The sequence below is a fragment of the Muntiacus reevesi genome, chromosome 2 (assembly GCF_963930625.1).
Source record: "Muntiacus reevesi chromosome 2, mMunRee1.1, whole genome shotgun sequence".
NCBI classification, from domain to species: Eukaryota; Metazoa; Chordata; class Mammalia; order Artiodactyla; family Cervidae; genus Muntiacus; species Muntiacus reevesi.
This window is the reverse complement of record NC_089250.1, coordinates 170,278,811-170,305,835: the sequence shown is the minus strand read 5'-3', so window position 1 is coordinate 170,305,835 and position 27,025 is coordinate 170,278,811. Positions and strand designations below refer to the sequence as shown.

Here is a 27,025-nt window from a genome sequence, read left to right as displayed (position 1 = left end):
TTCCTGCTGCTGTCTATACTGTCGCAGGTGCCCCTGACAAAAACACAGCTTTCTATTGCCCAGCCAAGCACCGTTTATCTCCTCCATCCATCATACGCTCCATTTTATTCATCCACAAATATAGCCACAAGCTTCCCTGATGCTTTCTGGATTAAGCTGATGGTGAAACTAAGATGACGCCATGGCACTCATGCGTTAGATGGTGTGCACAGCAGGTGCGGGACACACTCCCCACCCACACCGTGACCGGAGTGGACCCATCTCGCAGGCGGCCGTACTTCCAGGCTCTAGGTCGCTGGTCAGGAAGGAGGCGGGCATCCCTCATCGCCCTGGGTCCCGAGAGAACTCAGGCCAGGAGTGGAAAGAGACCGGCTGCGTGAGACTGCACTCCTCAGGAGGGGCCATCTCAGGCACAAAGAGCTGTTTGTTTTCCCAAATTATTCTGGCAAGTGGCTATTTTCTATTCCGTTGATGCGACCCCAAATGCATTAGCCTTCTGGCAGCTGGGAAGATAAAGCTGGAGTCTCTGAGTAAGCATGTCTTTTCAGGGCTGCCCCTGTTCCTTCAGTAGCATCATCCCAGCAGCTTTGGCAGCTGAGAGAAAAGCGCAGGCATGGAGCATGCTGTAGGCAGGCCAACTTGCTGAGGACAGACCTGCATGGGGGTCCGGGGGTCCGGGCCCGGCTGGCTCTGGGTACCGCCATGGTGTCCAAGGCAGCCAGTGGTTCCTGGGGGGCACCAGATGCCCCTTCCTTGCAGGGCAGCCGTCCTCACGTTGGCCAGGCTCCCGTTCTCTCACCTCTGACAATAACAGCGACAGAAGGGAACGAGCTGCAGGCACGGGGGCCAGTCTCTGGGCTCACTTCGTGGTAAGACGTAAAGAAGCAGACACGTGACACCTCTGAGACTCCGCTCCTTTAATGAGGCACCCCCCCCACCTCCCCTCAGCACACCCCACCCCCCCACCCTCCCAGCACACACCCCACGCCCAGCAAGCTGCTCACTGCACGCTCAGTCTCGGCCAGTGGGCTGGGAGCTGGCGGTGCCACCCAGGGCCCCGCGCCAGGATCCGGCGGCACGGGAGCCCCCTCCACGGGCTGCTTTCCCCGCGGGACTGCCCTCGTGGGCCAGCAGCCACTCCTTCACGCCCACGCCTCCGGAGTAGTTGCCCACGGCCCCGCTGCTGCAGACCACTCGATGGCACGGGATGAGGATGGGGATCTGCAAGAGAGCGACGCGGCCACGTCAGCCTGGCCCCACAGCCCACCCCGGCGCCCCGCCCAGCCACGCGCAGGCGCCACGTCAGCACGAGTCACCCCTTGGCCTCTGAGTGTCCTGGGTGGGCTGGGGCAGGCCCAACGACCCAAGGTAAATGTGGGGCATCTTCTAGAGCAGGGGTCTCCAGCCCCCAGACCCACCCCGGTCTGTGGTCTGTGAGGAACCAGGCCCCACCACAGGGGGGGAGTGGCAGGTGCAACCGAAACCAACCCCCCATCCGATCCCGGGTCCATGGAAAAACTGTGTTTCACGAAACTGGTTCCTGGTGCCAAAAAAGCTGGGTTCTAGAGAATCCCTTCATGCTAGGATTTGGGAGGAGAAAACAATTTCACTTGATAGGTGATTTAAAATGTATACGTACAAAAAAAAAAAGTATACGTACAGAAGTTAAGAAGACATTCCCCGCAAAGTTCCCAAACATTTCCGAGAAGTAAGAGGAAAGTCAGGGAAAGCTGTGCTCAGAGGCCACTCTAACCCCAAGGCTGGCCCATGCAGTGCACACCTGGTTTTGTAAATAAAGGTTTATTGGGACACAGCTATGCCCATTTGGTAAATACTATCTGTGGCTGCTTTTGCAAAACCTAAAACATTTACTGTCCTGCCCTTTACAGGAATCGCTTGCCACCCCCTGCTTTAGACACCAGTGGACTTGGGGGTGGGGTGGGGACTGCTTCCCTCCTTAGCCTCTGAAACAGAAAGTTTGAGAAGCTCCAGTTCTCATCTGTTCCTATCTGAGAAGCAGTCACCAGAACCCCGAATCCCAGGCTGGACGGACCCTCTGCCCTGGGGCCATGCCCCCCATCCCTCCTCCCACAGGGTCCTCCCCACCTCCCAAAAAAGCCCTAACAGGAAGACAAAACTGCCCCGTGCCTTTCACACCTGGCGACAAGTGCAGTAGTTAGATGCCTGCCTAAATCAGCAGGGTGACTTCACTGGAAGCAAGGACACTTCACAATGAAAACAAACACAAACATGGAGAACCTCCCGACAGTCAAAAATGCTGTACTGCTAGGATCCTGGGGGTTACAGCTGCCCAGGTGCTGAGCGTCCCTGAGACGCACCAGCAAACATAGGCCCAGCACCACCTCCCAGAGAGGCTAGCGTGCAGCTCACAGCGCTGCGGCACCAGCTCAGCTCAGGACAGTGCAGGCCCAGTTCCTGGGAGGCTGGACAGGCAGGGGGCCTGTACACCAGCTGTGAGGTTCCCGAGGACAGGGCCTCCCCCAGCGTCGGCACACCCTGGACGGGCCCGGGGCCGGCCGCACGCGGACCTTCGGGAGCCTGAGGTCCCACGGAGCGGACGGCAGGGCCCACAGACGCTGGACACGGCTCCTCCTGCAGCCGCACAGGCGAGTCCCACCAGAAGGACCCTGCCCTCCTGGCCGGTGCCGCCTCAGCAGGAGGCCGGAGAGGCCTCTGGCAGCCGCACTGGGTCCGTTCCTGGAGGTGAGGGCTGCTGTCCACATGGGGCTCTGACTGCAGGTGGTGAGGGGTGCTCCTGGGCTGGTTTCGCCCCCTCCCCACCCTCAAGGGGAGGGCGACTCACTGAGGAACGCAGGCATGTGTCCGCCCAGCACCTGCAGAGTCCGGTAGAGGGGCCACCTGCCCCCTGGCACAGGGGTCCTGTCTGGAAGAGGGGCCGTGGTGGGGAGCTGGGCGAGGCCTTCAGAGACCCATGTGTGCGGGGCCTCCTCCCAAGGAAACCAGGCACCTCTGCTCCCCAGGAGGTCATCTCTGCCCTCGCCGGAGGCCTTCCCTGTGGAGGGAGCAGGCTGTCACCTGCGGCACCCGACACGCACACCCGCCGGGGTGCCCCTCTGTGGGGTGGCCCCTGTCCTGGGAGGGTGGCTGGATCCCCGGCCCTGTCCGGTCTTGGACGTGCACTGCTCAGTAAGGACACGGCAGGGAGAACATGCCTGACGCGCACGCTGTGACCCCACACCCTCCTTGGAGCCCAGGCCAGACTCCGCAACCTGAGGGCGCAGCCAGCCTCTCGCCCGGGTCCGAAAGCTGCTTGGAGGCCCGCACTCTGCATGCTGCCCTGGGGGACTGCAGAGGCAGGGCCCGGAGGTGGCAGTCTGACCTCTTCCGCCTCACAGACCCATCCTGACTCGGATTTTGGGGAGTTTGGGTTGCCATGGTGACGTGCTGTCTGTGGAGTTCTAACCCCGCGTGCTGAGGAGAGCGCAGGCTTCCTCTCCTGTGCAGTTTAACCAAGCGAGAAGCGGTCACACTGCTGGGCCTGCCCACAGCACACAACCAGGGGGGAACAGAAAACTTTAGGAACAGAGTGTTTGCCCTGATTGGGGGTTTTTATCAAATACAATAGTCACATTAATAATTGCTGGGAGGACATGATTAGATAATACACAATCCAAGTTTTTGACTGATAAGGAGGTAGATGCTTAATTCAATTTAGTTTTATAAACATTTAGGCCCCAATTCAATTTTCCTCCCAAACAGCAGACTTCACACACAAGCTCTGCTTTTCTTCCCTCTTGCCCAACAAGCTACAAAACTGTAAGTGTGTAATGTGACCCTCTCTTTCTATGCACCATGCAGATAACAGACTGCTGGCCTGGAATAACAATTATAGAGATAGCTATGGTCAGTCTTCGCCTTTGATGGAACTGGTGACTGACCAAACACATGCGATTCTCACTTCCAGAAGCGGGAATGCTGTTCGTGTTCATGCTAATTTCAGTGACAGGTTCCAGACTGTTAAAACAATGAAACCTGCTAAAATTCACTGTGCCCTTAAGGACATTTCAAAGGATCCATACCCTCTATGCCCTCTCCTTTAAAGCCTGTGCTGCATGAAATGTAATTTTTATCAATAACCAAGTAGCTCATAATATCATAGCTGCATTGAAATCTTCATGCTGTGAAATCTAATTCATCCAATACATGAATCCATCACTTACACAGACCCTTTCTCAAATGCTATAAAACTTCCAAACCCATAGATTTGTCTCCAACAAAAATAACACGAAGGGGCCTTTCAATCAATAATGGAATCCCTCTGATTCTGGTGCTGGCTGAATATTTTCTCCAGCTTTGCCTTTGTTCTTGTGGGTAGCAGCCCACAAGGGAAAGAGCTTGTTTTCACTTGCGGCCTCATCAATACCTAAATCCTGGTGAACAAGTGACACCGAGAAGCTGTAATCAATAGCTCCCTGTGCGTTTTTTTCTTCTGGTCAAATGGTTCAGCCCCACTGACAGCCCTGACACTTAGAACATGATGCTAAATCTTTATCAACAGCCATCTGGGTGACTGGCAGGACAAGACTCGGGGGGTCATTAAGGCTCATGGCAAATCTGCGAATAAACGAACTCCTCAGGAATGCACTTGTTTAGGAAAAGGTGGGGAAACTCTCTGGCAAGTATTGATTGCCTCTGAACTGCATTTAGCAAATTCTGAGGATGAGTGGGAGGGGGCTTTAGTAGGCAGGGTGTGAGCCCTCCTCAACCTGCCCCACCAGCAGACTGCCGCCAGGGGCTGGGCCTGGGACAGGGCCTTCCGGAGGGCTACCAAGTCATTACACCTGGGCTATTAATCTATTCATGGAAAATTCTGGAAAAACTAAGGGCCTGGGGTGGCTGAAACCCCACAGCAGCAGACACCGCCCCTGAGCCTGCGGGGGAGCAGCCCCTGCCTCGAGCGCAGGCCGCCACATGTCCTTGCTGACTGCCGGACACCAAGGACGGGCGCACCGTGAGCGCCAGGGCGTTCTGAGACTTCTGCATCCACCTGTCCGTCACGCTCCTCCTGAGCACAGAGATGGCTTCACTGGGTATGTCTCCAGGCTGCGCTCCCTGCGCTGGAGCCCACTTGTGTGGCTCTGCAGCTGGACTCTGCCGTCGGCATTGAGAAGGGACGCGTCAGCCAGGTCCAGTCCCTGACTAGGCCCCTTATCCCTTCAGGTCCCTGGGTCCCCTTAGGACCCCTCAGCCCACTCTATGGATGATCTGAAGACCTCTGAGCATGGCTGCCTCTGCCGAGATGGCCAAGCTGCACCACACGCAGGCTGTCTCCTTCCAGGAGCACCCCAGCTCTTCTGAGTCACCCCTGGAGGCATCTATTGGGTCCTCTGCAACCTTCTCTTCAGGCTGGGGTTCCTGCGTGAGGCCAGGCAGTGCCCAGCAGCAGAGGGATGCCCAGGGCAAGGCCAGCGGCTCATAGCCGCCGCACCGCCCTTGTCACGGGACGGCACCACCACGAGGGCCACGGTGCAGGAAGGATCCTCCCGTGTCTGCAGGCCACCTGGGCACGTGCCCACGGGGAAGTCAGGACAGGGACTGCAAGGACAGATGCGTCTCAGGCCCCGCGCAAGCCTGCTTTACAGATAGATGTCAGGGGCTGAGGCCACAGTTGAGCAAGATGGTCACAGAGATTAACAGCAGGAGGAGGCAGTCCTGCTGCCTGCGGGAAAATAACGGTTTGTGAGTGCTGCCACACGCGTCGTCGCCAGCAGCCATGGTCTGCCACTTCAGAGAGCAAGGACCTGTGGATGTCACGAGGGGCGGGTATGGGCTCCGCGCCTGTGCACGTCAGTGAGCGGAGCTGCACAGTCGAGGGGGCAGGCCGTGCTGGGACGCAAGGCCAGCCTCAGGGAGGGGAGCAGAAGGACCAAGCATCCCCAGGGCGTGAACAGAGTGTGGACAGACCGGAGAATTTCTACACAGCTCGGTGACCCTGGGATGCAGGAAGCAGGCACCTCCAGAGCTCACCTGGAGGCCCTGAGTGGACACACAGCACGGGGCCAAGTCAAACTGTCCAACAGAGTGACCTGGGAGAAGGCGGGGGCCTTCCAGACGGGAGGAGCTGCATCAGCGTCACTGGGAAACCTTAGCAGTCACCCCTGGAAACTGATCCAGGGTCATCCACGTGTGCGGAACAAACAAGGCCTGCAGGGTGTGGAGGCGGCGTGTTTGTGAACGACACACTGGGATGCTGTAATGGAAGCACAAGGGGTGCAAACACGACCCCGACCCGCTCCCCCAGCCTCTGCCGCACGCTGCTCCCAACAATCTGTGGTGTTTAACACGGACGCAGACTCTTCTCCAGGCAGATGTACACCGTGCACGCACACCCACAGGAGCCGCCCCGGCACCAGCAACGGTGCAGTTCTGTGCGGAAGGCCGAGTGGCCGCCCTCCCGAGACACTGGCCCTGCCCCGGGGGGCCACCAGCTGAGGAGAGGGGGCCGCAGGCCGTGCTGGGCAAAGCCCACCTCTCCCTGGTGAGCACGGAGGGAGACCCTACAGGAAACACACAGCAAAGCCACAGTGACATTTTAAAAACTGGGTCGATCTGATGGAGTGACTCCCCACCCCACGATGTGACCATCTATTGGTTTTCCTGATTGGATGGCACTCTCCCACCATGTTACAGAGTCCCTATGGCTTCAGGGAGAGACCCTCCCAGGGTGACGGCACCCGGGTCTGACGAGCACTGCAGATCGATGACATCGGGGACGTTCCAGGGCCCCGTGCAATCGTGTGAGGGCTCCGAGGCCGAGCTGCCATGTGGATGGGGTGCCCTTCTCACCCCCTGCAGGGTCCTCAGGCGAGTATGGCCTTAGCCAGACCCACACCACAGCCTTCCAAGACTGGACGGCCCTCTTCCAGAGGCCCTGACGTGAACACCTCCCCTCCTCCCCAGCAGCCCAGATCCCTCTGACACGCACGCGCCTGAATCAAAGGACCTTGGACCCTGAGCGCAGCGCCCCGCTGACGGCGGCTGGGCTGACCCCCGCAGCCTCACACTCACAGGGTTGCTCCTCATGGCTCCTCCCACGGCCCGCGCTGCTCTGGGGTTGCCCGCCAGGGCTGCTAATTGCTGGTAAGAAACCGTTTCTCCGAATTTCACAAGCTTCAGCAGCTTCCATAACACCTGTCTGGTGAATGACTCTGAAAGGGAGAAAGCAAATGACGTTATTGGGACAAACAGCTCCAACAGCTAAGATACAAACAGCTGCCAGTCCTGAAAGAGAAAACGTAACAACGTACACAGAGATGTTACTTAATTAAAACCCAGCTCTGCACGGGGTCCTGTCACCACGTCACCGATGAGGAGGATGCGTGGGAGGCGAGCCGAGGGCTGGCCGGCACCTCTGCAGGCCTCACCAGTGGGCAGCACAGACGGCTCGCCTGCCCACCTCCCCGGAGCTCCAGGTGGGCTTGCAGCGCGCTCTCCTGGGGCCCGGGCGGGTGTGGATCAGCACACGGTTCACTTCACAAGCACAGAAGGCCCTGCGTGCACACCAACTTTGGAAGCTTTGTACTGCTTGTTCAATTCCGACTCCAGCTGGGACTCAAAAGGAAAAGGAAGCCGTGGGCTGGACCACGGTATGACACTAGCTTAGCCGTCCACACCCGAGAGTGAGCAGGTTTAGGATGCCAGATACCACGGTCCATGAGGCTGGCGGTGACCTTGGCTCCAGGCATCCGTAAGGAGCAGAGCGGCAAAGATAAAACAGCCTTCCCTCCATTTTAATGAGCAGCCACATCAAGCTGCTGCAGGGGTGAAGAGGAGGACACAGAACAGCCTCTCCCTCTGCTGCAGGCCGAGAGCGCTTCTGGGTGTGCAGGGCACTGCAGAGGAGCCCTGCATAGGCCGGGCCGTCTCAGTTGAGGCCTCTCATCTTTCCCCCGAAGACGCGTGCCTGCAAGCATGGGACAGGGAGCTGCCCCCCCCCCCCCCCAACCCCACCTCCCCTAGGGCGAGGGCAGGAGCGCCCAACACGGCGACAAAAGGGAAGGATTCCACGGGCAGTTCCTGGGTCCGCAACAGCACTAATTACACTTCATGCCAAGCTGGCCAAGTGCGATTTGGTTCTTAGAGGAAACACACCCTTACACGCGTGTTAAATAATAAAAATCACTTCTTAACTGAAGGGAATGATAATCACTTCACTGGGAAAAAAATCTGTTTAGTCTTTATTATAACATTAAGCAAATTAAACATCAGCATAATCCAGGTGATACTAGAAAAGGGTCAGCAAAGAAATTGACTTTGTTGTTCATTAATTTACATGGATTAGTAGAGGGCAGAAAGATAGCAAATGTGCTCTAGTTTTTTATGATATAATTTCAAACTCTACACCATTTGTGGCAGGAGGGTGACTTTGGGGTTAATCAGACTGATTTGTCCTTTTAATTGCTTTCTATTCAAAGAAAATTCATTAGATAATGTTCTCTTCAAAATTCATGAATCAATTTAACTGAAGAAACCACATTAACAGCTTTGGGTTCATTAGCACATGCGGTTGTGTGACTAGCTGATTGCTGCGAGGGTTTCCTTAGGCAAACAGAGTTTGTTTACTGTGATTTCTTTAGAAAGCGTTTTGAAATCAAACTGTTAATCATTATTATTGTCACCGCTGTTGTGCCTAACTTAAAAATAAAAGGAAGAAGAAAGAAAAGCAAGGCAGCTTGGTGGTAACTTGGAGAAAAAGAGGTTTCAGGGACAGCTGCCTTGAAAAAGAAACAATAAAAGCAGCCCAAGTCAATACTGCAAGAAGCCAAGGCCAATTTCCAGCCCTCCTCTGAGAGCGCAGAGCTGCAGGTCCCGTCTTCCATGCTCTGGCCTGGGGAGCGGACGCTGCCCAGTCTGTCCAGGAGAGCAGCCGGGAACCTACTGAACTGGCAGGGACAGCGAAGGGTGCGTGTGAAGGGACTGGAGACAGAGCAGCCCCGGGGAGCCATGTCCGCTCCTCCACCCTCACCGGAGTGCCAGACCCCGGGGCTGCTCTGATGGGTTACTGCCAAGTCACAGAGTGCCTCTCCTTCCAAGGGCAGAAGCATCGTATAATAAAACAATTACAAGCCCATGTGTGAGCACAGAGTTTATCAAACATTTTTGGCTTCATCGTCAATTTTTCACGGGAAACCATTTCTCATCTTGTGCATGCCCGGCAATATATTAGGACAAATAGCTCCAAAAATACAGTATTCTGCAACCAAGCACATCATTTTTTTTTTTACCTGGAACTCAATCTATCCTGTAGGGAGCAAATGCATGGATACAAATGTAGGGAGTCTTAAGCAGCTCTCAGAGTCAGTGCCTTTGCCCCGGACCTGTGCAAAAATAAGACCTGAGCCCCACTTCTCCAAAAAGGAGGGACAACACTGGGGGCGGGGGTGGCAACACTGTGAGCTGTTGAATATCATTCTGAAATGTAGTAAAAAATCTGCTCATAAAAATGAACATAATGTAGAAAACACATTCTCTTGACGGTGTTCAGTTCAGTTGCTCAGTCATGTCCGACTCTTTGCAACCCCATGGATCGCAGCACGCCAGGCCTCCCTGTCTATCACCAACTCCTGGAGTTTACCCAAACTCTTGTCCATTGAGTTGGTGATGCCATCTAACCATCTCATCTTCTGTCGTCCCCTTCTCCTCCTGCCCTCAATCTTTCCCAGCATCAGGGTCTTTCAAGTGAGTCAGTTCTTCGCATGAGGTGGCCAAAGTACTGGAGTTTCAGCTTCAACATCAGTGCTTCCAATGAACACCCAGGACTGATCTCCTTTAGGATGGACTAGTTGGATCTCCTTGCAGTCCAAGGGACTCAAGAGTCTTGGTGAGGTGACCACATAAATCTTTAGCGGTGGGACCGTCATTTCAGGTTGCCCTAAGGACTGCTGCTGAAGCTGAAGCTCCAACACTTTGTCCACCTGATGCAAAGAACTGACTCACTGGAAGACCCTGAAGCTGGAAAAGTGTGAAGGTGGGAGAAGAAGGGTACGACAGAGGATGAGATGGCTGGATGGTATCACCTGCAATGGACATGAACTTGGGCAAACTCTGGGAGATGGTAAGGGATAGGGAAGCCTGGTGTGCCGTAGTCTGTGGGGTTGCAAAGAGTTGGACATGACCTGGTGACTGGCCAACAGCAGCAGCAAGGGGCAACCACTGAACCACCACCTTTCTCTCCTGTGAAGGTTCCCACGGAGGGCAGGCTGGCCTCTGCAGGCCACACTCTGGGCGCTCCTCTCCCTCGCCCTCTCCAGCCTGTTCTGGGGCTCAGGTTGGGTCAAGGCTGGCTCTGCTGGAAGACTGTTTCTTGGCTCTCCTTTATCCGAAGGACCTGGTCATTTCCACTTCAGCCTGGGTGACTATTCAGACCCGCCCACTGTAACCACCTAAACCTGGTGAAGACTATTTTCTAAACCCTCCCTCTTCCTGGGCTGCTGGATGGGACACCATGGGCTGGGCTGCTGATGACACCGCATGCCTGTGGGATGCCCTGCCATAGCACCAAACCTGGTGTCCACGCCCAGGTTACAGTTGCCTGATAGGTTTCCCACTTTCCAAGGGCTCTCCAGCCCAGGCCCGGCCTTCTTTGGCCTCTGGCACAGAGGGAGCCTGCAACACCCTGGAGTGAGCGCCACGTTCTGATTAGGTGAATGCAGGAGAGTTCTGACACCACGTGCTCTTCAAGAGTAAACTGGCTAACGTGACCTGATGCTGTCTCAGCATCAGAGCAGCCAGACGACCTTCCCAGGAAGGAACCCGAGAGGGAGACCACAGGAGCAACAGGGGATGGGGCGAGCACACGCTACTGACGCCTCTCTGAGGCCTGGGCTCAGAGTGCAGGGCGGCCGTTTGAGGGCTGTGGGGAGGAAAGGCTGTGGAAGAGGGATTGGAAGACGCACTGTGATGATGTGCCCGTTTGCCACTTTTACTTCAAAAACCCCTAGGACTGACTGAGGGCTTCCCAGGCGGCGCTAATGGTAAGGAACCCGCCCGCAATGCAGCAGACTTCAGAGATGCAGGCTTGATCCCTGGGTCGGGACGATCCCCTGGAGGAGGCAACGGCAACGCACTCCAGTATTCTTGCCTGGAGAATCCCACGGACAGAGGAGCCTGGTGGGCTACAGTCCAGGGGGTCAGTCAGGCATGACTGAAGGTACTTTGCACGCACATAGGGTGGACTGCGGCCTGGACCCAGGAGCCCTTGCTGCCTTGAGGAGGGGGAAGCCCCCCCCAGGGCTACTATCGTGAACTCTTTGGCCCCCAGGCAATCCTGCGGTGTGTGCGGGTGCTGAGAGCTCTGAGGAGAAACGTCCTTTCTGAGGGGAAGCGCTGTGGGCCCAAAAGTGGCTGGGCCCCCCGTGTTCTCTGTTCTTCTGCTCCTGCTGCCCCGCCCCAGAGGCCTGTGTGCTTGCAGGAGGGTGCGGGAGAGGACCAGGGAGGCTGTGGAGGAGGAAGGGACTGGGAAAACCAGACCCGGAGCTGTGCGGGTGGATCCCATGCGAAACCCAAGACTGAGGACGGAGGGAAGGCTGAGCCCCTGCTGTGGTCCAGGGGCGGCCCCGAGGAGGACCGCGGGGGATGCAGGGCGCGGACACTGAGAGCGCAGCCGCAGAAGCCTGGCCGGGGCTAACAGGTTGCATCCAGCCAGGTATATCAGCGTCACCCACAGGATTCACATGAGACTCAGGGTCTCGGAACATCTACTCAAAATGAGAGGGTTACAAGGTCCAGAACACTCAGCATATGAAGAGTCAGGAAATCCTCAGCCTTCCTGGGAAAAGAAAATCATCAACTGTAATGGCCAAGAAGACATGGAAGTTAGACTCACCTGACAATCCCTGCCTCACCAAACTTTCTGAGGTATAATTAACAAAATTGTAAGATACCCAAAGTGTACAATGTGATGACTTGATAAATATCAACTGATGACAGCTTTACAAGATCTGTAATAAGAACGCCGTGAGAAGAGAAAACACCCTTGGAACAAATGAAAATAGAAAGAGTTTCCAAAAAACTTATGAAGAAAAATCAAACAGAGAACATAGTACTGAAACATACAATATCCAAAAAGGAAGAACTGCACAGCATGGGTTTCCGGGCAGACTGGAGATGCCCGAGGCAGAGCCGACTGGCCTAAAGACAAGTCAGCAGAAATGGTCAACCTGAGAGGCAGGAAAGAATGCCAAAAGCAAACGACAATATCCAAAACAGCCTCGGGGACATGCTGGAAAAGCCAGAAGGCCTAACACGTGTGTTACTGGAGTTCCAGAAGGAAAGAAAGCAAAGTGTGGTGTAGAAGAAAAAATTCAAAGAAATAATAGCTAAAAATTGCCCAGATTTGGCAAAAGATATACAACCATAAATTTAAGAAGCTCAGCCATGTGCAAAAGGGACAATCCCAAAGAAATCCACACCCAAACCCATCAAGATGAAGCTGCTGATATCTAAGAATGAAGATAGAAGTTGAAAACAAGGAAAAATGGCATATTATTTGTGGGAAAACAATGTTTGAATGACTGTAGAATTCTTACAGAAACTGCAGAGGTCAGAAGGAAGCAAAATGGCAGTTTTAAAAGTGCTGAGAGAAAAGAACTATCAACTCAGAATTCTATATCCCGTTTCGAAAAAAAATCCTTCAAGGGTGAAGTTAAAATAAAGACATTTTTAGATCAAAAAAACCTAGAGATAATGCACTGCCAATAGATCTAAAATGTTAAAGGAAGCTCTTCAAGTAAGAAGCAAAATAATACCACAGGGAAGCATGGAACATTAGGAATAAAAGCAGAACAAAAGAAATGGTAACTATTTGGCTAAATACCACAGACTATTCTTCTGTTGAGTTCCTCAAAATATGTTTAATGACTGAAAGCAAAACCATGACACCAACAGGTAAGATTTTCAGTGTATGCAGGTGTAAACCACCAGCAGAAGTTGAAAGAGCTCCGTGGCGGTCAGGCTTCTACATTCCACGTTACGGTGGTGAAACGCTGACTCCAGTCAGACTGCGACAGTGATGTGAGTAAGCATTATAATCCCTGAAGCAACCACCAGAAAAACTGTAAGAGATGATACAGTGAGAAACAGATCACAAACTAAAAATTGCTAAACTATTCCAAAGGAGGGAAAGAAAGGGGAACAAAAAATGAAAAACAGAGGGAAAAGGCAGAAAACAGATAATATTATGTGATAATAAAATAATAAAATGTAAGAAATAAGATAGCAATAAAATGAAATAAATGTCTGACATACCAACGCTAAGCGTTTATGTACCTTAACAGGGTTCAAATACATGAAGCAAAAGCAGACAAAAATGAAACGATAATCAGCCAAATCCACAATTATACTTGAAGACTTCATTAATCATCTCTTGTAACTGATAGAAATATTTGACAGAAATTCAAGGATGTGAAAAGAAAAAAACAACATCAACCAACTTGTTTTAACTTTATAGGACACTCAGTAACAGTAAAATATGTATTCTTTACAAATGCACATGGAACACTAATCAAGATATAGCGTATTCTGGGTTATGAAACAAACATTAACAAATTTAAAACAACTGAAATCAGACAAATGATTTTCTCTGATCATAATGGAAAAAGGCAAAAGGAAAATCTCCAAACACTTGAAGAGTAAATAGGCCATTTCTAAATAATCTAGGAGCCACAGAAGAAGTCTTAAGGAAAAGAAAACTGAGCTGAATGAAACTGAAAATACAGCATATCACAGTCTATGGGACAGAGTTAAGGCAATATTTAGAGGGCTATTTATAGTATTAAATGCATATTTTAGAAAAAAGGTCTCTAATGATAATATAAAGCAGAAGAACAACGTGCTGAGTTGATCAGTCGTGTCCGACTCTTTGCGACCCCATGGTCCTGCCAGGCTCCTCTGTCCAGGGGAGTCTCCAGGTGAGAACACTGGAGTGGGCTGCCATGCCCTGCTCCAGGGGATCTTCCCGACCCAGGGATCGAACCTGGGTCTCCTGCATTGCAGGTGGATTCTTTACCATCTGAGCCACCAGGGAAGCCCGTAACAATAAGCTTCCAATTTAAGAAACCAGAAAAACAAAATCAACATAAACCAAAAGAAGAAGGAGGAAAGGAATAATAAAGGTAATGACAGAAACCAGTGAAACTGAAAACAAAACATGGTAGAGTAAAATACATGAAGCCCAAACCGGGTTCTTTAAAAAATAAACTGATAAATCTTTACAAGACTTATTAAAAACCCTAACTATCAACATAAGAAATTAAAGAGGGGATGTTACTACTGACCTCACAGACATTAAGTTGATAAAAATAATTCCTACAAAAAAAAAATCTGTGTGCAATACTCAGTATCACAGATGCACTAGATCAATTTATCAAAACTGACAAATTACCAAAACTCAACAAAGATGGAACAGATAGCTGGAAGAGTCCTGTAACTACCAAAGAGCTTGAATGCATAGTTTAAAATCTTCTGAAATCATAGGGTCATATAATTTCACCAGAATATTCTATCAAACATTTAAAAGAATATATCAATTCAGCATAATTTTTTAAGAATAATAAAGAAGGAAACAATTCCCAAGGCAATTTATGAGGCTATAATTATCCAAATATCAAAATCAAAAAGCATGCAGAAAGGCACAGATCAAGATCTCTCATGGACATATATGCAAAATTCTCAACAAGGTACTTGCAAATAAAATTCAAAGAGCATGCAGAAAGGCACAGATCAAGATCTCTCATGGACATATATGCAAAAATTCTCAACAAGGTACTTGCAAATAAAATTGAGAAATATATCAAAAACAAGACATTAAAATTCAGTGGAGTTTGTCCTAGGAATGGAAGGCTGATTCAATATTTGAAAAAATTAATCTATTATAAAGCTACATTAATCAAGATAGGATGTATTGGTGAAAAAATACATAGATCAATGGAACAGAATTAGAGGAACAAAGGCAAGTCAATGGAAAAAGGATAATCTTTCCAAAAAATGGTGCTTGAACAACTGGACAGTCACATGCAAAATATGAATCTAGACAGACCATGTTATCTTCTACAGAAACTGACTCAAAGAATATCATGGGCCTAAATCTAACAGGCAAAACTATGAAAACCTCCATGAAAGGAAAAAAAGTGGGTAAGCTGAACTTTATCATAATTTGTTTCTGCTCTGTGAAAGATGCTGTTAAGATACCTTACAGAAAAGTCACAAGCTGAAAGAAAAATTTGCATGACACGTATTTGATAAAGGACTTGTATACAAAATACACAAAGAATTCTTAGAAACTCAACAACAAGAAAATGACCCAATTATAAAGTGGATAAGAGTTTAACTTGGGCCTTGCACAAGCGGTGCCGGGGACTGAGTCTTCTGTCTTGGGAAGACCCCCTGGAGGAGGGCATGGCAACCCACTCCAGGATTCTTGCCTGGAGAATCCCATGGACAGAAGAGCTTGGCGGGCTATATAGTTTATGGGGTTGCAAAGAGTCGGACAAGACTGAGCAACTAAGCGTAAGAGTTTAACAGACACCTCCTCACGAAAAAAGATGTACAGGTGACAAATAAGCATCTGAAAAGATGTTGAACATCATTTGTCATTAGTGAGTTCTAGGTTAAAATAATGAGATACAATTAGATACTATTATAATGGCTAAAAACCAACCATCCAAACAGAAAAACCTCAACAGTATTGACTGCTGGTGAGGATGAGGGATATTCAGTCACTGCTGATGAAAAGGCAAGCAGAACAACTACTCTGGAAGAAAATTTGCTAATTCCTTACTTAAAAAGCTAAACAGAAGCTTACCACATGAAAGAGTGACTGCACTCCTAGGTATTTACACTCAACAGATTGGAAAGCTTATGTCCACACAAAAACCACACATGAATGTTTACAGCAGCTTTATTTACCTATTGCCGAAAGCTAGAAGCAACCAAGATGCCCTTTTATAGATAAACTATCAAACATCCATACAATGGAGTATTATGCAGTCATGTAAATACTGACCTATCAAGTCATAAAAAGACATGAAAGAATATTAAAAGTACACTGCTAAGTGAAAAAAAAATTTTTTTTGAAAAGCCTACATGCTCTATGACTCCAACTACATGACATTTTGGACATTTTGTAAAAGGAATAACAATAGAGACATACATGAAAAGTATATAAATTAATAACAACAAAATATTTAAGAGAATGGAGGATGCCAGGAAAGAATGCAAGTGGTAACGAGAATCTAACCATATTACAAATGTACGAACAACTCCACTGAACTGTGTGGGGAAAAACAAGTGACCTAAGTAACTTTGGAAACAAGTGGAGTCTATAAGACTAAGGCAAAAGGAATTGTACTGTACACTGTGATCTGGTTGACAAGGCTATTTCCCATGGAAGTACCAGATAAAAATCCCAGTACTGCGATATAGTATACTGGGCTCAAATAACTAAGTAAATGGATGGCAGAAGATGGGAGCCCGTTTCTCACTGATGGAGGAGGAGTGTACAGGCAAGCAAGGGGAGGTGGCTAGAATGATCCATGTAATAATGGACTAGAATTCTATGTAGATTTGAGTATGAACTAATGTTTAGAAGACGTGAGTTTGATCCTTGGGCTGGGAAGATCCCCTGGAGAAGGGAAAGGCTACCCACTCCAGTATTCTCACCTGGAGAATTCCATGGACTACAGTCCATGGCATCGCAAAGAGTCAGACACGATTGAGTGACTTTCACTCTACCTTAACATTGGTAGAGGCCAATGCCAACCTCAACAGTGTTAAATCATGATGACAGTATGGACCCTCGACATGATTTCATGAAAACGGCACTTTACCTCTGTGGTTTTCCTCCTGTAACTCCACAGCTCCAGTCTATGATGAGAAAAGCATCATATAAACTCTAATATAATGACATTCTACAAAATTCCTGACAAGTACTTTAGAAAACTGCAAAGGTCATCTTAGACAAGGAAAATCTTGAGAAAATGTCAAAGCTAAGAGAAATCTAAGGAGATATAATGACCAAATCTAATATGGTATCCTGAATTGGTTCCTGAAATGAAGGACATTAGGTTAAACCTAAGGAAATATGAATAAAATATGAACTTAAGTAAGATACTGACACTGGTTCATTGAATTAACAAGTGTATCAGTAATACAAGAGGTCAATTATAGGGCAAAACAGATGTGGGGACAAGTAGACTCTCTGTATTACTCAATTATTATTATTGGTGTTTTTTTTTTTTTTTTTTGTAAATCTAAAATTGTTCTAAAAAATAAAGTCTACTTAAAATGAACTAATATGAGCCACCATATTAACAGCATAATGAAGAAAAAGATATAATAATAGTAATCATGGTAGGAAAAAAGTTTAAGTTTCAACATCCATTCATGATGAAAGATCTCAGCCACCCTGGAATAACCCAATAAAGGTAATGACAAAAAACCTACAGTTAATATCATACTTAACTGTGAAAAGATGAATGCTTTTCCCCTCAAGATTGAGAAAGAAGCAAGGATGTCCACTCCTATTCAATATCACAGTGGAAGTTTTAGCCATTACAATAAGACAAGAAAATAAATATATTTTGGTAGGAAATAAAACTGTCCCCGTTTACAGGCAATGTGACTTATGGGAAAACACCTAAGAATCTATTAAAACAAACAAACATGCCAACAACAAAACCAACTTTGAACTAATAGGTCAATATAGCCAGGTACAAGGTCAACACACAAAAACCAATCACAGTTCTGCTATTGGTAATAGCTCCAACCAAACTGAAATACTTACATTTAATCTAACTGTATATAAGATCTTTATGCTAAAAACTACAAAATGCTGATATATTGATAATATTATAAAAGAAAACCTAAATCATTTGAGAGACATACCATGTTCATGGATAGGAAGTCTAAGTATTAAAAAGATTTCACTTCTCCAAACACTGATCCAATGATTTATTTCCATTCCAGTCAAAATTCCAGGGGTATTTTTTGAAGATATAGACAAGATGATTCTACAACATGCATGGAAAGGCAAATGAACTTAAACAGTTAAAACATTTTGAAAAAAGCAAAAGAAAAAAAAAAAGGCTGAGAAATCACACCAGCAGGTTTTAAGACATCCTACTATGCTGTTATAGATGAAGATAATGTGAAATTTATAAAGGGATAAACATAGAGACTTTCGAAGGAGACCAAATGGTTTATGACAAAGTTGCAAAACCATGTCAATGGAAAAAGGGTATTACTTTCAAAAAGTGGTGATGGAAAACTTGATATCTAGATGTAAAACACTGAACTCTGACCTAAATCTCATACCTTTTAAAAATTAATTTAAAATAAATCATTTATTTAAAAACTTTCAACTAAAAAAGAAAATTTTAGAGTAGAGGAGAAAATCTCTGTGACCCAAAGTTAGGCAAGCAGTTTTCAGATATTTCATCAAAGCCACAATCCATAAATTAAAAAGTAAATTGGACTTCATCAAAATGAAAAAAAAAAAAAAAAAAAAAACAACCACAAAACTGGTCTGTAAAAGTCAGTGTTAAGAGATACAAGACAGGTTGGAGCCTGGGAGAAAATACTTGGAAATATATCCAATAAAGGACTTATATTCAGAATATATACAAAAATATTTAAATTCAAGAGTAAGAAAACAACCTAATTTAAAAAGATGGGCAAAAGACCTGAACTGACAGTTCATCAGAGGAGGATAGTTTGGTAAAAAAGCACGTGAAAAGATGCTCAACATAACTGTTAGAGAAATGCAACTTACAATCATGGTGAGATCGCGCTCTACAGTTATTAGAGTGGCTGTGATAAACACAGGGAGATAACACGTGTGCTCTGGAATACAACATTAAGGGGAATGAACTACACATACATAAAGCAATTTGGATGAATCTCAGAAGCATTAAACTGTTCACAGAAGCCAGGCTCAGAAGATAAATACCGTCTGAGCCCAGTTCCATGACACTCTCAGTACCACAAGCCACGGTGACAGAGCATGAGCGGTGTCTGCTGCGCGTTGGGGAGGCAGCTGTGACTACAAATGGGTGGCGGCCGGGCGTTTTTAGGGTGACGGAACTCGTGTGCCCTGCTTGTGCTGGCAGTTACAGAAATCTACACATGTATTAAAACCCATAGCACTGTAAACCACAGATTTCAGTTTTACTACATTTCTGAAAAGACAAGATGGAAGGAAACGTATTTTCTAGACACCTTTTCTTTAACCAAAGAAGAGCTTTCTCCCTGAAGGTCAAGATGTCTACTTAAACTGGATTCCAGGTCATACTCTCTGCCAAGTCTTTCTCCTCTCCAAGTTCACCCTCAATATTCACAGTACAGTCACCACAGTGGGCCCTCCATTCAACACAGCTCAGAGCAAGGACCTGCCTGAGGGGTCCGCACCTCAACAGAGAGCTCGGGGGCTGCCCCAGAGGAGGCGCCCAGTGAGCGTCTGCTGGAGGAATGGAGGCGTGGGCCCGGTCTCCCTGTGTCCGCCTGAGGGTAAACAGAGCAGCACCGTTTACCCCGAGAGCACCCTCAGGCTGCCAAGCCCAACTCGGGCGACAGGGCAGCTGGCAGAGGCAGGCAAGGCCCCTGGCCGAGAGCGCGCGGCTGGACTCGGGCTCGGCTGGGGGCGCGGTCTTGACGCGAGCACCGAGAACAGTCGGGCAGAAGGGCACTGCGGCCCCACCAGCTCTCAGACACGCTCAGCGTGAAAGGTGCTGCCGGCCGCGCAGCCGCCCAGCGGCCTTCGCCCCAGCCTTCCTACAGGGAAGGGGTCAGCGCCCAGCACAGTGAGGGCAGGAGGGGCCTGGCACCACTCCCTGCAGGCAGAGCGCCAGCAGCCCAGCCGGGGGTCTCCGGAGGGGCCAGAGCAGATCACCCCGCTGCTAACCGGGCTCGGCCAGGGCCGCGCATGCCGAGGGGCCTCTGCATCGATAAACACCAAGGAGCCCCCTGACGCTGGCCTTCCAGAGCGCCAGGCTCACCTCAATCAGCCACAGCTGCTTCTGAAATCAGGACTGGATGACCTCTCAATACCCTCTTCTTTCCGTGTGCTCTAATACATGTATATTTCATTTCAGATGAAATATAACATTGCTTAAGGGAAAATAATGGCACTTATTTCAGCTATTTCCAGTAGTCATGTATGGACATGAGAGCTGGACTACAAAGAAAGCTGAGCGCCGAAGAATTAATGGTGTTGGAGAAGACTCTTGAGAGTCCCTTGGACTGCAAGGAGATCCAACCAGTCCATCCTAAAGGAGATCAGTCCTGGGTGTTCATTGGAAGGACTGATGCTGAAGCTGAAACTCCAATACTTTGGCCACCTGATGCGAAGAGCTGACTCATTTGAAAGACCTTGATGCTGGGAAAAGATTGAGGGCAGGAGAAGAAGGGGATGACAGAGGTTGGGATGGTTGGATGGCATCACTGATTCAATGGACATGGGTTTGGGTAAACTTCAGCAGTTGGTGATGGACAGGGAGGCCTGGTGTGCTGTGGTTCATGGGATCACAAACAGTCGGACACTACTGAGTGACTGGACTGAACTGAACTGATTCAGTTATGCCAGCTATGACCTCTACAACCCTATGAGTAGCAGAGAAAAAACAAAGAATAAAAAAGCTTATAGGTCACTCGAAAGATTCAGGAATCAACACGGTATTTTCATTTCAGCACATGCCTAAGCAAGTCAGACCACATGAACTACATACACCTACTTGAGAGTCTCAGCCTGGGGCACGGGGTCGGGGTGTGTGAGTGTCCTGACGGGGGATGGCACACGCCCTGTGAAGCCTGTGACAGTCTGCTGTGGAACTGGGAGTGGGGTCTGCAGTGACACAGTGCCAAGGACACAGACGTACCTCTGCCAACCTGTATCTCTGGGCTGAGCTGGTCAGGACAGTGAGACACTCCAGCTGGAAAACCTAAGGGATGTTCCCGGCTTGTGAAGAGGACTGTCTCGTGGTGGCCGTGGGGGACAGAGCCCCAAGCCAGCCTTTCTTTCTAACATACGACAAAAACAGGCTGCAGAAAACTGTGGCATTGGATGGTGGGCACCAACACAAGCAAAGAGATGGGGAGGGAAATGCTGGAGCAGAGCTGATGAGGGCCTGGGTCTTGAAGAGTGCGTATGTATTTCCTGGAAGGAGTGGGGGTGCTTCAAATAGAAGTGACCCCCAAATGGGAAACTGGAGCAGGCAGCTGATGTGGTCCTCTTGCCCTTCACTTACTCCTCCTGCAAGCACCGACCTGGGGCTCCCTTTTCCAGGTGAGGGAATGTGGCACCGGCCTCTCGGATCCCAGTGGGGACTCTGTGGTCCCAGGGACTGCTCAGGGCCCAGATCACAGGTGTGGAGGGAGATTCTGTCCTGTGGGTGAGCCTGGAGTAACTGTCCAGCTAAGGGCAGGCCTACAGAAACCGTGCACAAAGGCAGTCACTGCCTGTGGTCCGCCGATACTCAAGGGCAAAGGAGCCTGGCTCACCTGGAGAGAGCGTGGCATCTCTGCTGCACCAGGAACACAGAAAAAAATGGAAAAAAAAAAATCAGGAACACACAACACAAATTTTATGACTCCTTACAGAATGGGGGATTCCCAGGTTACAATAGTGGTAAAGAACCTCTTGCCAATATTGGAGACATAAGAGACACAGGTTCAATCCCTGGGTGGGGAAGATCCCCTGGAGGAGGGATTGGCAACCCACTCCAGTACCCTTGCCTGGAGAATCCCATGGACAGAGGAGCCTGGCGGGCTGCAGTCCGTGGGGTTGCAAAGAGTTGGACATGACTAAAGTGACTGAGTACGCATACAGAGAGACAATGGGCAACTTTCAGGAACAATAAACATTTTTTACTTTTAGAACAGTGGTCCTCACAGCCCAGTCTGGGGAGCTTCAGGGTCCCAGAGACCCAGTTAGGAGGACTGTGAGGTCAACACTATTTTCATAGTAACACTGAGGTGCTATTTACCTTTTAAATTTTCATTCTCCCACAAGTACATGAAGAGTTTCCCATAAGCTACATGATGTGTGCTAAACAGATTAAATGCAGGAGCAGCTATGAGAATCCACCTGTCTTCCATTAAGGCAAGAACTAGAGAGACTGGCAAAAGTGCAAAACAGTGCCACTCTTCTATGTGTTTCTGGTCTTGGAAAATAGAGTTATTTTCACATGAATACATTATTTTTGATAATATGTAGTGAATTTATTATTATTACTTTAGAATAAATTAGTGCATTAAAAAATTCTCAGGTTTAATTCTTAACATGGTAAATATACATAAATAAAATGCTGGTAATCCAAAGCTCTCTGGGATCCTCAGGAGTTCCAAGGAGGACAGAGGGGTCCAGAGGAAAGACGACCTCCATAAAGGGTTAGGGTGGCCCCTCCCTATCCATGCCTGGCCAGGGAAGCAGGGCTCTGCTGGCCCAGAGCACACCAGAACACAGTCTCCGAGCTCATCTCGCAGGCGGATTGGACTGTATCAGCCCTCAGGAACAACCCTTGGCCTCACCTGCTGCAGGGAGATGATGCTCTCACCTGGCGAGGCTGGCGCAGGTGAGGTGGGCTCAACAGCTTCACGGCTGCACCTGGGCGTATTTGTATTCACCTTCCCAATAATTAGAGCTCCCGAAACTTATTTAACAAAAGAATTATGCCTAAGACTTAAAGCTCAAACTTAAGGAAGCCTACAGAGAAATGATTAAACTGTGAATGTCCTGGTATGAATGTGAATAATTATACATTAACACCCTTTACCATTCAAATAATTGTCATTCAGCTCAAACCTGGATAACTGACTTTTGAACAGGTGTTAGCAGTTTCTGAACACTATAGGAAATACAGAGAAAGGCTGTTACAAAAAAAAAGAAAGAAAGGGGAGGGAGGGGTGGGGGTTGACGTGTTCCTGAGGGCACCTGTGTAAAAGGCACGGGCATCAAGCCTGGGCCTCTGCTCCTACTTCCCTTTGACGCCCCCGGCCCGGAGCGCCTCCTCTCCCAGCGTGCTGCCTTTCCCCAGGCCCCATCTCAGGGCCTTTGTTTCTCCTGTTCTCCTTAGAAATACTCCGGACTTCCTCAGCTGGTCGCCTGAACCAGCCTGGCCCACAGGAGCCAGGGCTCCCCGAGGACACAACTTTGTTATCAAAACAACAGGAAGGTGGGATGATCAGATTTAAAATGATACGATGTTTTCAATGCGGATGTCCCTTTGTGCACCCACAGTAGCAATAAGAGGCCTCGCCTTTTTTTTTGTGGTTTCAGTCCAGCCACAGAAAAGGGACCAGCTGCTAGTGATTTCAGATCCCCACCATTTCAGGCTGCACACCCCACCGGTCTGTAAAACCAAGTCAGTGTAGGTACACTTTATCCCACCCCTCTCGAGAATACCTATGCATTCTTTCAGAAGCTTCTGAAGCCTCCTGTTAGCCCTCCATAGCATCCAGCTGCATCAACAGATACCTACTGCTCCTGCAAGTCTAAAAGGGAGCTTCTTCCTGAACCGGGGCAGGGCGCCATCACCCTGGGCCCAGCGTGAGAGGCTCCAGAGGTGTCATATGACACCTAGGTCTCTGGGAACACCAGCAAATCTAAAGCAGGGGTGTGGGGTGGTGAGTCTGAAAGATCCCCACCCATGTGGCTTCTTGAGCTTGTCTAAAACAGCCCTGAGGTCTGTTAAATAATTTTAGCTAACTTTTGATGACCAACCCAACAGAAAGAAGCTAAGCCCTTAATTTCTTAATGAATTATTCTTTACCGTGGGACAGGGATTACGCCATGGAGAGGCATATCATTACTGACAGAGCTGTCAGAAGGACAGGCAAAAGGAAAACTGGCAAGCTTTAATTTCTCTGCAGAGAAATGAGGGGCTCTTTGGGGATTAATCTCAGTATCAACATTGAGCCTTTGCCGCAGGGCAGCTGAAGAATTCAAAAGAAGTTGTGACTGAATTCTGAGTGATGGAATCTAGCTCCAATTGTGCAGCTGACTTTGGTTTCTCACCTATTCAAATGAGGACGAGGCTGCGCATGTGTGGGTGAAGGGGGCACTGTGTGCCCTCGACTGGCGGGCAGCAGGAAGGTGGGAGGAGTGCCTCCCGGGGCAGCCCTCCGTGAACATGCAGCAAGTCCCCTGGGGGACAGGGAGGCGGAGACGTCCCCACTGCTGCCAGCCAGCGGTCCTGGTCTCTCCCTCGCCTTGCGGGGACCAGGGCTGAGAGCCGAGAGGGGCTGCTGTGGGCAGGCGGTAAGCCACAAGGTCATAAGCTATGGTCCTTCAGCCGTTCATACTTCCCTGAAAGGTCAGTCCTCGCCCCTTTACGAAGGCCCAAGAACATGGTGCCCCTGTTCTGAGCAGGTGAGAGATCAAAGCAGGATAAGCCCCCCACTGTCTCCCAACCATCCCTGGGCTCCTCTGTGAAGTCTGGGCCTCAGGTCCTCCCCACGTGACCTCTCCAAAGGGCTGCCTGACTGTCTTCATGACACAACAGGTGGCCTCCCTTAGAAGAAGAGACCCAAGAGGGCCCTTCCCAGCCTTAGGAGCCACGCCATCACTCCTGCCGTATCCTGTGGGCCCCTTGGGGCCAGCCTCACTCAGCTGGGGCAGGAACAAGAGCATGGACACCAGAGGCAAGGGCCACCAAAGGACACACTGCAGTCATCCCATGTCTCTGCTCCAGACAGGACCACGGAATTTCAGAATTCAGCAGGGAACCCTGCACAGACCAAAAGTCATGACTGCATTGTGACTTTGTTAACTGACTACAGTAACAAGATGGCATATCACAATTCTAAAATCAGCCCCAACCCCTCAAATTCTCCAAGTGAGCATCAATTATCTCAGGTTGGGAAAGTGAACTCTAAACACAGAAACAAAATCTACAGTCATAGAAAGCACTTCACTACATATTCTCCCAAGTCCCATGATCCCCTTAAACATGACTTTGCTCCCCTTCAAATTTAGCAACTGAATTCTGAGTCTTTTCATTCAGCTGAAACTCCACTACTATCTTATGAGGCAGGGGTGAGACGAGGAGAGCTTTTTCACTTGCACCAGCAGAGACAAAATTAAAAATGTTCGATTTTGAATTTGCAGTATCAGGTGTGCACCTTACCACTTAAAACTTTAAAAAGTGGTTGAGTCCCATACATTATCAGGGGCTCAAATTCTTCCAGAAGTTTCCGTGAAAAAAACACTGATAACTCAGACTCCATGGAGAGGTCAACAAATGATGGCCAACTTCAAACCGGGTCCTGTTACACAGCAGCAGCCAGCAGGCAGAGTCCCCGGCACCTGGCTGTCTGCGGCCACAGGGCAAGGCTGCCCTGCAGACAAAAGGCTCCCCGGCGCTGGAGAAGCGCTCTCTGAAAAGGCTGCCCACCCAGCTTGGCCAACACCACTCTCAGGAGAAGGCGGGGAAATGACACGGCGGCTTTCAGATCTAGGAACACTGCTTGTTTGACACTCAGACTGACGAGCCTCCAACATCAGTGGCAGACTGGGGAGATATTAATTGATTAAATGAAGTCCTCTGTAATTAGATCACTTGCCTCAGTCATTCAACCCATGGCTGCTGACACAGAATATATGTGTAGCAAGTATTCTCTTTTACTCCAAGACTTTCCAATTCATTTTCTTAATGATGTATTTTACTTTTGATAAAGTCTAGTTCATTGTTATTTTCTATCATGACTTTGTATTTCAGGATTGTGTGAATGCTTTTTCAGTAACATGAAGATATTTTCCATGTTTTCTTCTAAATAAAAGCTTTAGAGTTTCAGTTTTGTGTTACATACATGATACATCTCAAATTAATTTTCATGTAGAGTGTGAACTAGGGGTCAAGGCAACTTTGTGTAAATGTGTGTGTGTGTGAGAGAGAGGGGGAGAGAGAGAGAGAGAGGCCCAGTTGCTCAAGCGCTATTTGTTGAAAGGATTTACTCTCCTCATCCATCTGTTGGAGTCTTTCTCAAGGATGCAATGGCTGTACAAGTGTGGATCTTGAGTATGTTCTGTTGCTCTAAGTATTGAGGCTTAAGCCAGTGTCAGGGCGTCTTGACTACAGATCTGTCTTTAAGTCTTGAAATCAGGTAACGTAAGTACCACAATTTGATTCTTTTTCAGGGCTGCTTTAGATATTCCAGACTTTCTGCATTTTCATATAAATTTAGAATCAGCTGGGAACTTAAAAGACTCGTGGAACTGAACACAGAGAGCAGTTCACAGAGAACTAACTTCCTGGCAGTGCCGGCTTCTCCAGTGACCAAGGCTGACACACTTACTTTGTGGTTGTTCAGTCACTAAGCTGTGTTCGACCCTGTACAATCCCCTGGACCGTATTCCGCCACGCTCCTCTGTTCTCCACTATCTCCTAGAGTTTGCTCAAATTTGCTCAAATTCCTGTCCACTGAGTCAGTTTCCTTAGGTCCTCTTTAATTTCTCTCAGTCATGTGTTATATTGTCCAGTGGAGAGGTCTGCATACTTTTTACTAAAGCTAATCTTTTATATTTTGTCCTACCTCCTTTCGAAGACGATGGGCTGCTTTTCTGGGCGCCTGATGTCTTCTTCTAGCGGTCAGAAGTTGTTTTGTGAAGTTTGCTCCTAAAGCTAATCTTAAATACACATTGGATACTACTTGAAAACTCAGTGTTTTAAATTTTTTCCTAATTTTATTATGTAAAAATCAATTAATTCTTATATATTAAAAATATCAAAAATCAATTAATTCTTATATATTAAAAATATCCTCAACCTTGTTAGATTTACTTGTTAATTTCAATAGATATTCAAAATTCTATGAGATAGTCCATGTAAATGACTGCTGTTGTTTAGTCGATAAATTGTGTTTTGCGACCTCATGGACTGTAGCCCATGAGGCTCCCCTGCCCATCGAATTTCCTAGGCAAGAAGACTGAAGTGGATTGCCATTTCCTTCTCCAGGGTATCTTCCTGACCCAGGAACTGAACCCATGTCTCCTGGA

General features: G+C 48.6%; 1 protein-coding gene across 1 annotated transcript in view; it reads right to left on the bottom strand.

Annotated features, from left to right (window-relative positions):
• Positions 1–975: 975 nt before the first annotated feature.
• Positions 976–27,025, bottom strand: part of MGMT (O-6-methylguanine-DNA methyltransferase) — a 270,350-nt gene continuing 244,300 nt past the window's right edge. The window contains exons 4-5 of the mRNA XM_065920162.1: positions 7,051–7,190; positions 976–1,221 (exon numbers count right to left, since the gene is read on the bottom strand). Of these exons, the coding sequence (XP_065776234.1) occupies positions 1,012–1,221; positions 7,051–7,190 (350 nt within the window). The 3' untranslated portion in view covers positions 976–1,011. The remainder of the gene's footprint in view (positions 1,222–7,050; positions 7,191–27,025) is intronic.